Consider the following 13,506-nt stretch of genomic DNA (forward strand, 5'->3'; position numbering starts at 1 on the left):
AAACATAATTTTGACATGTTTTCAGGTAAAAACATTCAACAAAAAATGTAGGTATGATTAAAACCAACATAATTGCCTTCCTATCATGCAGGTTTGTTTTGTAAGTCTACCTCTGCTTTTCTGGATTATTGTACATAAAATAAGACTAATTTGCTTTTTTTTGTTTTGTTTTGTTTTTATTTCCTTGCATTGACAGATTAGTGGTGGCACTGATTTTTAAAGTGTTACAAATAACTTCTATAAAGGATTTAGGAACTGTTACTGAAACCCAACACCAATAAAAATCTAGTCAGGAAAACAGGACCCACATCATATTATAGACAGAACTTAATAGTAGAGTATTAGTACAAAGGGTTTGGAGGGAGTTCTAAGGCCAAAGAGAAAACATTGATGTGATCCTGATCTGAGCCATTGGAAGCTGTCACTACTCTTATAGTATAGCTGACAAACAGAAGGAAATTGATTATGATTAGTGAGCTTAGCAACGCATAGGAGACAATACTGAGCTAGGACTTAACACCACTGAGAAGTGTGCACAGACTGTCTATGCTGGCACCTTCCAGTGGTGAGTCATGACGGTTCTTAAACTGCAAAAGAAGTGGAGGCTGGAATCAATTACAAGTTGAATCAATTACAAATCCCAAACAGAGTGAAGGGCGATTGCAACTCAAGTGAGGTTGAAAAGGGTGGGAAGCAAAGAGACAGGAATGTCTCTTCTCTCCCCTTTACTTTCACCTTCCCCTCCAGTGGCTTCTATTGATAGAACCTACCAGGAAGCTAGGCAGCCAAAAGTCAAGCAGTTTTTATAACTCCAGCCTTCATATTACAAACGCTGAGTCTGTAATAGTGAATATGGAAAGATAAGAGCTTAACAAGCAGCACTAAGAGCAGTTAAAAAAAAAAAAAGAATCTTGGGACCTGAGGGATAGTATAGTGGGTGGGGCACTTACTTTAAATACAGATGACCCACTTTGATCCCAAGCACCACATATGATCTCCTGATCACCATCAGAAATGATCCCTGAGTGCAAAGCCAGGACTTAGTCCTGAGTACTGTCAGATTTGGCTCTCCAGCTCCCTTCCACCAAGATTTTAACTCAACATGTCTATTTTTAGCTTCAATTTTAAAACTAAAACAATTTCAATGTTATTCAAAACCTTGTAATTAATATTTGATTGAGTTTGTTATTTAGACCTATAACCATGTCATTATAGTTAGTATTTAATCATCTACTCTGGGATTCATATGACAGACATTATTCTAGGTGTTTGAGATTGAACAGAGAAATATATAGGCCCAGCTCATCATTGTGGAACTTTCGTTGTAGTGCAGGAAAAACAGACAACAAAGAAATGTCAAGCAATTAATACACTGGTGAAAACAATCTAAGATGAAATGGGACTTGGTGTTGGGGTAGTTTTTTCATAGGCGATCTCATGGATAAAATGACTCCAAAGGAAATGATGGTACAAGCAGTATGGATCTATGAGGGAAGATCTTCTCAGTAAACATCAGTTGCATTTAGAATCTGGTGAAGAATTTATAAGTGGTTGTACTTTTTTTGTGTGTAAGTTTTCAAGTTTTAAGTCATTTTCAGAATTGTGCTTTAGATTATGACTGAGATTCTAGATAAATATGACTGAGATTCTAGATAATATAGTACTAAGTCCAAACATTCCACAAAGCTTTGCTCATTGCTTCCAGGAGGGGAAATAAAGACGCTTCTTTATACAGCAGGTAATAAAAATTTGCTGCCGGTAAAAGGGAACTAGTAAAGGGGCTTACCTTTATTATATTGTTCTGTTCTTTGAATGTTAGTTATAAAATCCTAGTATAGTCTCAAACCTGTACTTTGAATAATTTCAGTAAATGTAAAAGGCCAACACCTTACATAATTACTTTTTTTTTGTTGTTAATATATCAACTTGGTTTTAGTAAAGAGCTAATGAAACTTGATTATTGGCCAAGTCTTTCTAGGCAGAAAGTGGTTTGAACACCATAAGTACATTTAACCCAAGATAATAAAATAATTTTGGCAATAGGATCATGTTACTTTTTCAATTTTTTTCATAAAAAATACATGCATACTTTAAATCATGTTTCAGAAGTGCTAAAAACTTAACTATGATTCTTCTTCTTTTTTTCTTTCAGTTTTTGGGTCACATCCAGCAACTCTCAGGGGTTACTCCTGGCTCCACACTCAGAAATCACTCCTGGCAGGCTCAGGAGACCATAGGGGATGCCGGGAGTCGAACCAATGACCTTCTGCATGAAAGGCAAACGACTTACCTTCATGCTATCTCTCTGGCCCCTTAATATTTCTTAAACCACTAACTTATTTATGTTAGAAAAATTCTGTAGAAAACATTATAAATGATATACAAATAAGTTTCTATTCTCCAGTTGAAGATTAAAAAACCCAACAAACATATTATTTACTTGAAGACAACTGTAGTACTAATATAAATTATTTCCCTGTAACAATTACCAACAGGAAAGTTTTGGTTGGCATGTCTTTATTTGAGACTGGTTTGATTGGATATTGAAAAAGTACAAATTGAGAGACTTAGTAAATTTGTTTTTAATGTTACGAGGACCTTGAAAGGTCAGCATTGTCCATTAGAAGGCAAGAACTTTTTCGGGGGAGTAGGGAAATCACCCCAGGTGCTTTGTAGTATTTGTGCTTCATCTGTGTGCCTTGGTTCCACCAGCTGTCAAATAGGAATTATAATCACAATCTTCCATAGGAAGTAACCATATACTTACGTCATCTCTGGATGAAACGCTGTACGAACACAAATTATTAGAACATAATGCATGTTAAGTACATAAAACACCAGGATGGTGCTCGTTTAATGCTTATAAAACAGCTATAAATACCGGCCTTGGCCTCTCCCTTCACTTTCAGTCAGAAAAGAATAGAATCATAGCATGCTACTAATCCAATTTCTCAAAATATAGAGGATACATATATATATTTAAAGCTCCATATCATCCCTTAGAGAAGGACTAAACCTGTTAATCCCTCAAGGTCTCCGTAGCAATTACACGCCCTTCTCCCCTGCTCCCCCCTCTCTCCCCCAGCTTTTGGCACCTTTTCAAGTGTTGGCTAAATGACTTTTTCTGAAAGCTGGAGCCATCGGGGGAAGGGCTAGGAGAAGGAAAATTGGCTAGCAGCATGAAAAATTCTGGTGGTTTAACATTTATCTGAGTACCAACAACGTGTTAAAGTGCTATCTAAACAGATAATTAGCCAGTTGCTGAGCAGTGGGCTCCTGTCTAAATTTAGCAGTGAAATTAGGTTTAGGGAAAGGGGGAAAAAAATAGGAAAATTAATTTTCTCAGGGGGAAACGGTGGTGTCAGCACAACCGAAGAATGTCATAATAGCTGCCCATTCGTCCATTATGATCATCATCAGGGAATGAAGTGGGGGTGGGGGGACAAGATTTCATTCCTAAAAGAAAGCAATCTTGCTTGAGGTGGGGGAACTGCAGGAGATAACATGACAGGGAAAGAGAGAGGAAGAAGTGGGTGGCAGGAAAAATAGGAGGCTGGATGGAGACAGGATAGGAGAGGCAGAAGTTAGGAAAGAGAGAGGTGGGCAGGGGTAGGGATGAAGTGTGAAGCCTTGGAGGTGGGTGAAAGATGGTGAAGACGTCGGTGGATGGTGAGAAGATCCGAGTCACCAAAGAGGGTGGGCAGCTAGACGTAGGCGGCATGCAAAGCATTACATTGAGCTCTTAATTCGATTTCCTAATTAGAGCCCATTTATGGCTCTCTGGAGGTGGCAGGACCTACATAAAAGTCATGGTGTGCAGACTAAGGCTAAGTGTCTTCCGCCTACAGGCCCCCAAGGGACAATCCCAACTGTCGACACCCCTTCAAATCGCAAGCTGGGGTGGGGTGGGGTGGGGTGGGGGAGCGGCCAAGGTCAGGCTATCAGGCTTTGCAAGAGCCCGGCTCGGAATTGCAGGGAGTGGCACGCGATCTGGGGGTGCGGGTGGGGGTGGCAGAAAGGTCCTGCCCGGTGGAGCACAATGGCCCCATGCGCCATGCAAACGGTGGGTGGCTTTCCCGCGTTATTTCAAAGGCGATGCAACTCAAAGGAGCACGTGCAAACAAGCATGCAAATGCAAGCAAACCCGAGCCAAAGAGCACCAGCGTACTCGATCGAGGCGTTCCGATGTGTGTGTACATGTGTCTCTGTGTGTACGTGTGTGTGTCTGTGTGTGTGTGTGTGTGCGTAAAAATCCAGGGCCTCCTGTTGCCCGTCTGTCTCCCTTCGCTGAGCAGCAAGCAAAGCGCGAGCGTGCAAACCTTCAGGGGGTGGAGGGGTGGGGTTCCCCTTTTCCTCCAGGGCCTGGAATTCCGCTGACCCCTTTCCGCAAGCAGCCCTCCCAGCAAAAAAAAAGAAAAAAGAAAAAAAGAACAAGCCAGGAGGGAGCCGTGCTTAGGCGGGCTGCAGGAAAGGGGCAAGCTAAGCTGGTGGGGGAAAAAAGAAAGGATGCAATCGGAAAGAAAAAGAAAAGAAAGAAAAAGAAAGAAAGGAAAAAGTAAGAAAAGGAAAGAAAAGAAAAAAAGAAAAGGAAAGAAAAGGAAAAAAAGAAAAGAAAGAAAAAGAAAGAAAAGAAAGGAAAAAGTAAGAAAAGGAAAGAAAACAAAAGAAAAAAGAAAAGAAAGGAAGAAAGAAAAAAGAAAGCAAGAAAGCACAAGCTGTCCCAGCAAGGACCAGGAAGGAAGAAAAGTCTTTCCATCCAGCACCCCAAAACCCAAGCAGAAGCAGAAGCAGGAGCAGGTTGGGGTTGCAGAGCACAAGTCCAACAAGCAATCGAGTAGCGTTCGAGCCAGCGAGCCAGCCCCTTTTCTTTCTCCAGAGCAAAGCCAGGGTAGCACCAGCCCGTCTCTCCTCTCCCCCCCATCCCGGGAGTCCCGGGGCTCAGCAGGGGCGCGAGCGAGCCGGACCGGCCCAGAGCCAGCCCAGCCCCATCGCCACCGCCACCGCCACCGCCCAGCCCTCCTCCGCCGCTCTGCCGCCGCGCCCGGGGCCGCAGTAGACCCGCGAGGGGCGGAGTGGGCGAGACCATTGCGAAGGCAGGGAGGGGGGGTCCAGGGGTCGAGGCGCGCGCGAGGGGGCGTGGCCTAGGAACGTCCTCCAGATTTTTTTTTTTCCCCCGTTTCAAATCCCGGTATCAAAGTGAAGAGATTTTCCCCCGAAGGGGGCGGGGCCAAGAGAGGAGGTGGGCGTGGCCTAGTAACCTCCTCCAGATTTATTTCCCCCAAGCGACAAAGCCCAGTCTCAAAAGTGAAGAGATTTTACTTCACCCCCTCTAAGGGGGCGGAGCCAAGGGGAAAGGGGCGTGGCCTAGATTTTTTTCCAAGCCACTGATCCCGGTATCCAAAGTGAAGAGATTTTTCATCCTTTCAAAGGGGGCGGAGCCAAGAGAAGAGGGGCGTGGCCTAGGCAGCTCCTCCAGACATTTTTTTTTTTTATGCCCCCCAGCTTCAGATCCCGGTATCCAAAGTGAAAAGAAGAGAGAATTTTTTTTCCTCCCCATCCAAGGGGCGGAGCCAAGAGACAAGGGGCGTGGCCTTGATTTTTTACCACCCCCCCCCCCACGCAGCACCAAATCCCAGGCGCAAAAGGAAAGAGATTCCCCCTCCCTCCCTCCCTCGCGGGCGGAGCCAACGGCGCCCTGGAGGGGCGGGGCCTAGCCCGAGCGACCAATCCGGGGCTCCCAAGAGAAGAATGTCTTCCTCCCCCCTCAAAGAGGGGCGGAGCCACGGGAGGAAAAGGGGCGTGGCCGGGCCGGGCCGGGCCGACCGTCGGGCCCGCCGCCGGCTCGCTGGGAGTTAGTTGCGCGGGTGCAGCCGAAGGGGGAGAGCGAGCGCGAGTCCCGGCCGGTCGGCCCGCCTGCCCGCCCTTCCTTCCGTCGGGCGTCCGGCTGCCGCGCGTCCCCTGCCCGCCCGCCCTCCCGCGCGGCGGCGGGTGGTGCGTTCCGAGCTCCGGGAGTTCGAGGCGGCGGGCGGGGCGGGGCGGGGCGCGGGCGGCGGCGGCGGCGGCGGCTCCCGCCTCTGCCTCAGCCTCGAGCCGCTCAGCCCAGCCTCGGCGTCGGCGGCGGGCGGCGGATCGCGGCCGCCTGGAGCCGGCCGGAGCGGCGGACGTCGCGCCCGGAGCCGGGAGCCGAGCCGCGGGAGGGTCGGGGCGGCGGGCGGGGCATGGCGCGGCCCCCGGGCCCGCCGCCGCCTCCGTGGGGTCCCGGCCCGGCCCCGGCGAGCTCGGCGCCCGGCGCGCTGCTGCTGCTGCTGCTGCCGCCGCTGCTGCTCGGCTCGCGGCTGTGCGGTAGGTGGCGGCGCTCGGGGCGGCTCCGGCTCCGGGTCCGAGGCGGGCGCGGGCGGGACGAGCTCGCTCGCTCGCGGCCGCCTCGCCTCGCCTGGACTTTGGCTGCAAACTTTTGGGGCGAGGCCGAGCTTTGGGGGGGGAAGGCCGGGCAATCAATCGCTCGCTGGACCGGGGTGCCGGGGCGGGTGGGGGGAGAGATCGTGCAGTCGTTGGTTGGTTTGTTTGTTTGCTTGTTTGCTTGTTTATTATTCATTCATTCCCTGCGCCCCCGGGACCGTTACTTCCCTTCTCGCGCCCACAAAGCCGAGCGGAGGAGAAAAAAAAAAGACGGAGCGCCAACTCGGGGTTCCCCAAGCCGTTTGCCGGCCCCTTTCTTTTCTATTTTTTCCCCTCGCGGAAACTTGAGCTGGGATTTGGCTTCACTCTCCTCCAATCCCCCCCAAATGAAGCCTTTGGGGCGCCCTCCCTGCTCCCTCCTCCATGAAGACTTTGGGCTTCCTCCCTTCTCTTCCTCCTCATCACCCCTACCATGCTTGGTACTCCACAATGAGGCAGACCCTTCCCCCCCAAAATGAAGCTTTGGGGTTCCCTCCTGGCTCTTCTTCACCCATATTCCCATTCTGAGCCAAACCCCCAGCCCCCCCCCAATGAATCTTGGGGCTGTCTCCCCTTCTAGCTCTTCCTTTTCACCCCTAGTCCTTCATCTCCATACTAATGGTACCCCACTTTGGAGCATTCCCCACCCCACCCCGCCTCCTGGCAAATGAAGCCTTGGGGTTCCCTCCCAGCTCTTCTTTTTATCACCCACATTTGTCCCTCATCCCCATGCCTTGTACCCCATCTGGAGCATTGCCCCCTCCCCTCCAATGAAGCCTTGAGCCTCCCTCCCAGCTCTTCCTCCTCATCCTTCAGCTCTCATCACCTCACCCTGCATGGCACTCCACTCTCAGGCAACCCCTTCAGATAAAGTCTTGGGGCTCTCTCCCAGCTCTTCCTCATCATCCATATTCCCCCCATCACCAGGCTTTGTAACCCACCCCCACTCGGCCCTCTGGGGCCTTGTCCCCTTGTTTTGCACCCATTTTCTATCACCCAGGCGGCTTGGGGTTCCTCGCCTTCCCTTCCCGGTGCGGGATGTCTGTCCCTCACGGTGCTTGTTTAGTTGAGAAAACCCTGTTTGATTCTTCTGTGGAAGTGGATTTCGGTGTTAAGCACCCCCTTTGCCTCGGCTGGCTAGGGGTACTCCCTCTGCACCCTGCCCTCCCGTGTTGCTGCTGCTTTCCATCCTCTTTCTGTCCCATCTGGGATGTTCTTGGACCTTGTGGGAAGCCAGCCAGCCCCTGCCTTCAGTTCTGCTTCCGAGTCTTACTGGAGGATTTTGCACTAATCGGCTCTTGTGAATCTATACGAATAGTTGGATTTAGGGGTTATTCCTGTACACGAATGATATTGGGGGTCGGGGGAAATACCAATCTGCGGGTCTGCTTTGTTGGTTTGGTAATATTGAACTCTGCAGGGCATCGTTCATTCCAAGGTTCTTTCTTGGGTGTAGAGAGGATGCTTGAAGTCAACATTTCATCTTGCCCCGCAAGATTGGTTTATCTAAGATTTTTCACCCTTCCTCCTTCTTGGCACTTATTTGTCGAAATCTTAAACAGATCAGTCCTTTTAGCTGTGTGTGTGTGTGTGTGTGTGTGTGTGTGTGTGTGTTTCTTGGATAGTGTGATATTCTGAAACTGATGCGTCAGGGTGGCTGGTTCTGGGGAAAGCAAGTTTTCAAGAGATTAAGTGCCCATTATCTATACATATAAACTGAGGCTTTCTACTGCCAGTTCACTCTTCCAGCTCTGCAAAGAAAGTTTCTGTCTGGTGGCGAGTGCAATAAACAGCATGTTACCTAATAGGCATTGCCTTTGTAGATCCCTTCCTAAATGTTGGTTTGTAGATAAAAATTCTAAATGCTTATTGATGAATGCAAAATTCTGCTTTGAGTTTGCGAGTTGTTCTTTTTGCCATTAAGGATGGGAATTAGGTAGGAGGAATTTGTAAGGAGTATTAACAATTCACCGTCTTCATTTGGACTGTGATTAAGGGCTGAAACTAGGAATAGGGTTTGTGACTCCAATAAAAGCATAGCCAGGCTAAAACCTTGTGGAAGACTGAAGCTAGGTCATATGTACTGTGAGTACAAGGAAATAGAATTCTGGCGTACTTTTTGGTAGGTGTGTCAGAGAAATGTTAATTACTTTTTGAAGTAATTCAGGTTTTCACATTGAAGGAAAAAAAAAACACGTAAAAGTGTATTTAATCCTCCACTGTTGGAGTGACAAGAATCCCCAGTATCCAAACAGTTTAGGTGATAGGTCTGTGATTTAAATAGGTGCCAATTGAAGTTTGAAACGCAACTTTGCTTCTAGTTGTAGAGACAGACACCAGCTTTGTGTTACTGTGCACTGCTCATTTAAAGAGCTTCCCTTTTGGGCTTGTAGTGTTATAACACCCTCATTTGTAAATCCTTATGACACGTTTTTTTTTTTTTTTTTTCCGCCAACCTTTCTCTTTTTAGAATTCACTCTTTGAGTAGGGCACAGTTGTCTTATGGATGCTTAGCAAGTAAGAAATCAGATTTTCTTCATATACCTGTCAATTGATTTGACACCTACTGTACTAATTATGAGGTTTGGGATATATAACTGTTTGAGGAGTCAGTTTGTAAAGTTTAAGCTTTAAAGATGATATTCACAATGCTTATTTTCTTTTTTACTATTTTTATTTGCTACTTGGCATTTAGCTTAGCCCTAATTACTTTTAACTTCTGCAGTATTGCCACATGAAAATGATCAAATTATGTTAGTTTGACTCCTAGAAAAACCTTCCTAGATATTCTGATGTATTTAAAAATTATTTATGGTTTACTCTTTGAGTTAACTATCCTATTTGATGAATTGAACTTTTACAAGCTGATATGCTACAAATTTTTGTTTTGTTTTAAGCCTAAGAAAAATTCTTAGGTATAAAAATCAGGGGACACTAGATTTATGGCATCATTTGGAATAAATCTTATTTATTTAATTTTTAATGCTGCATTTCATTCTCAGGGCAATTCATAGAAAGACAATTGAAATAGGAATTGGAATTTTCTTCCACTCTGTTAGGGGTTTTGTGTATGTTTTGGGGAGGGGGGTTAGGGCTATATCTGGTGATACCCACCAAGTTTTATGAGAGAATAATAGCAGGGGTATAGTATTGATGAAAGAACATAAAGACTATTTGACCATTCAAGTTCCTGTTTGAATCTAGATTCTTTCCAATTTTTTTTGCAAGATTTTTATCATAAGGTAGAAATCAAAGCTGATAGAAAATATGATTTATAATAATTGAGCTTTTAATTAAGTTTCAGTACTTTTACACACTTGGAGATGTAAAACTTGAATGAAACATATCCTGTCTTTGAAGAACGTGCTGCATAGTGATAAGAAAAATAGTTGGTATTGGTCAGATAAATGCTCACCATAGAGGGGTGCCTAGCTATTGGGTAAAGATAGTGAATATAAATTTAGGGGGAAAATACTTTTTAAAATATTTATGAGACAGTTTTATTGAGGCTAATAAGATTATAAGTTCTACAGATTTTATTTTCTCTTCACTCTATTTCACTTTACAATCATGTAAATAGGTTGAGTCTGAAAAAGATTGCCAACAAATTGTTAACTTAAACTTCATAATCTTAAGGTTTACTTGTTTTGAAATAGGTGTTGGCACCTTATGAAATTCATGTGAGGATTGAGTGAAATAATAACAGAAACTTAGAGTGCATGGAATATAAGCATTTAAATGTTAAATGTTATCATTTTTTCTACTGTACATTATAAATCAGCTAACCTTGTCTTATTATAGTCTATCCTGATGTGTTAAATAATTGAGTTTAAAGTTAATTGACTTGTATGTGCACTTTACATCTTTACCGTGTGTGGAGTGTACTGAGTGGCTAAGTATTTGTTAAATTTATTTCATATGAGTCTACCAGTGACCAATTTCCAGGATATTGGGGAATAATGAAATTAACTCAACTGTGTAATTGTATGGAACCTAGTTGAATCTTACTTTAATGATGGAGAATCATTTAGCTTGGTAGTTTCATAAGGTCACTTAGAATGTCAGCGATTATATTGAAAATGTGGAGTTTCCAGAGGGAGTCAGTTCATTTCTACTTAGCAAGTTACTGAAAAGGTTAGTTTGGAGCACATACATATTGTCCATATCTATGTTTCTACATCCTAAAGAGATTCAGTTGAACAGTGAATAAAATTTTTTTATTTTTGACATAAAAGACCAATCCTTTTGCTTTTAGCTCCAATATTAAGTCAAAAAAATCTTGTTTTTTTGGTTTTTGGGCCACACCCGGCGATGCTCAAGGGTTACTCTGTCTCTGCGCTCAAGGAATCACTCCTGGCAGACTCTGGGGGACCATATGGGATGCCGGGGATCCAACCTGGGTCTGTCCCAGCTTGCCAGCATACAAGGCAAATGCCCTACCGCTGTGCTATGTCACTCTGTCCCAAGAAAGAATTTTTTAAAAAGCTGGGAAGTTATTTGTGTGTTTGTGCATGTACATGTCATTTATGGTTGTGTATTTGTGTGTACGTGTATGAGATAGTGATTCAACAACTGATTACATTTTGTGTCTGTATAATTAAGGAATAAATGCTTTAGCTTTTGGCTATTAAAATTACTGAATAGCTTGATGAAACACTTTAAAAATAGAGAATATGGTGTTCTAGAATTTACCCTTTAAAATTATAAACAATATATTTCTCTTGCACATTTTGTAATCTATTTGCGTAAATGTTAGTAAGGAATATATGGTTTATAAAAGATATGGCGTTAATTTCTCATGCTGATATATAAACTGATGTATAAACTCAAGACTATAACAAAATATTACTTAAATTACTACTGGAATGATACTAGAGATGATGTTCTATCATTGCTGTTGTAGTTTGATTACTTTTATAATCTGAACTGTCAGCAGTCTTCAATTTACATCGTTTTCTGAATTTGATTCAAAATATTAAGATAGTTATACTAGGGCCAGAGCGATAGCACAGCAGTAGGGCTTTTGCCTTGCATGCAGTCAACCCAGGACAGACCCAGGTTGAATCCCTGGCATCCCATATAGTCCCTTGAGCCTGCCAAGAGAAATTTCTGAGTGTGAGCCAGGAATAACCCCTGAGTGCTACTAGGTGTGGCCCAATTTTAAAAAAAAAATTGAGATAGCTATAGTAGGTTCTGATATAGCCTATTCATTTATTTAGGTAAAATTTACTGAACCTTTATCAAGCATGTGCTTAAAATCTTTTCTAAAATATGTGCGGTAGAATTCAATACTTTAAACTTCCAAGGGAAAAACTCCTATGAGTCTAGGATACCATAATTCAGGTCCTATAGTTATATAGAAAGGACATTATATTGAATACTTAAATCTTGAGTCTGACATATTCTGTTTAATACAGTGCCCTTAACAAGTTTTTGTTTGTTGGTTTGTTTTTTGGAATACCCTGTTGAGTAACATGCATTAATCCAGATGATTAGGAAAGAATCACCAATTGCTTTATGAGTTTATATTCAGAAGCTGGAGTTTGTCATTTATGAAAATACACGAACTCACATCTAAGAAATGACTTGCTTTTGGCACTTACGATAGCTTAGACATGTAAAATGATAAACGGTGGACAAGACTTTATAGATAGTAGAAGTTATTATCTTTTAAAATAACCTTTATTTGGTTTCCATTAAAAAGGTTTACAGATTTTCAGTTTGTTTTTAAAGAGATCAGTTATTGTACCAGTAGAGGAACTTAGTCTCCTAGAGTTCTTTCAAAAGAATAGCATTTTATAAAAAGAAAGGAGGGGCCTAGAGAGCACAGTGGTAGGATGTTTGCCTTGCATGCAGCTGACCCAGGATGGCAGGTAGTTGACTCCCGGCATCCCATATGGTCCCTGACCCTGCCAGGGGCGATTTCTGAGCACAGAGCCAGGAGTAACACCTGAGCACTGCTGGGTGTTTTGGGGTGTGACACAAAAACAAAAAAAGAAAGGAGGGTTTTATACAACACTATTCTCATTCAGGTATTCAGTATAAACAAAAGTAGGCTTTCAGATGGGTTAAAATCAAAATTAATTGAGAATCATTTTCAAAAACAACATTATGGGCCCCATTATAGATTTGATCCACAATTTTTGCAAGAGAGGGTAGGAAATCGATAATTGGGACTTCAGTATTTTGAGGGTTATCTTCAGGTGATTCTTTCTTCCCTTGATAAGTCTATTTATTTCAGTATTTTTATGGTATATGATGGTTGTTCTCAAAGAAGTAGACTGCTTTATTTATTTTGTATCCCCATTTGTTAGCATACATATGATAAGGTCTGGAATTTCACACTCCCTCTAATGACTCCAAGAGGCAGAGACTGTGCATAAGCAAGGGGTTTTATTATACTAGCATGCAGGGGCCCTCATCTCAGAGGATGAGAGAGCCTGGAACCAGATTTAACAAGCCTTTATATACTTTGTTAATAACTAAGGAATTGACCAAATTTGTTTACCTTAAAATACTATTTAAGAAGTATTTGTTTGATTTTTATATTCCCTGTTTAAATAAAATGATAGCCATAAAAATAATAAAATATTGAATTTTTTTTATTTCTTTTTTAAATTTGATCTTAGCCAAAAGGCTGATCAGCAGTTTTGTTCCTTTCTGATTTAGGTATCTTTCAGGTATTTAGTCTCTGCAGATCTGCCATGTTTACCTTGTGGTAATTAATAATAAATTTGTTACTATGTTTTGTCATACATTTGTAGGACAGTGTTTTTATTAAAGTGTTCTAGTAGTACAGTTAGAAAATACTTTCAGAATATTAAGAAAAGAATATAGTTGAATACATTTGTGAGTAGAAAAATTATATAGCTCCATCATGGAACGTCACAACTTTATCGATCATTTTAGGAAATTCTTAAGTAAAATATTCTGACTCAAAAATGCAAACACTGACTCTTTTTGGCATAATACCTGCCACTGTTATTGAAGTTGTATTGTGAAGCACCTATTACAGAAAATAGGTTCCTAGAAATCCCCCCCCCACAAAAAAAAGAAGAAATAATTACA

At 43.1% G+C, this 13,506-nt stretch overlaps 1 protein-coding gene across 1 annotated transcript in view; it reads left to right on the forward strand.

Annotated features, from left to right (window-relative positions):
* Nucleotides 1-3,809: 3,809 nt before the first annotated feature.
* Nucleotides 3,810-13,506, forward strand: part of NECTIN3 (nectin cell adhesion molecule 3) — a 97,038-nt gene continuing 87,341 nt past the window's right edge. The window contains exons 1-4 of the mRNA XM_049785607.1: nt 3,810-4,187; nt 4,780-5,072; nt 5,771-6,011; nt 6,099-6,342. Of these exons, the coding sequence (XP_049641564.1) occupies nt 3,810-4,187; nt 4,780-5,072; nt 5,771-6,011; nt 6,099-6,342 (1,156 nt within the window). The remainder of the gene's footprint in view (nt 4,188-4,779; nt 5,073-5,770; nt 6,012-6,098; nt 6,343-13,506) is intronic.

Source organism: Suncus etruscus, chromosome 13 (genome assembly GCF_024139225.1).
Source record: "Suncus etruscus isolate mSunEtr1 chromosome 13, mSunEtr1.pri.cur, whole genome shotgun sequence".
NCBI lineage: Eukaryota > Metazoa > Chordata > Mammalia > Eulipotyphla > Soricidae > Suncus > Suncus etruscus.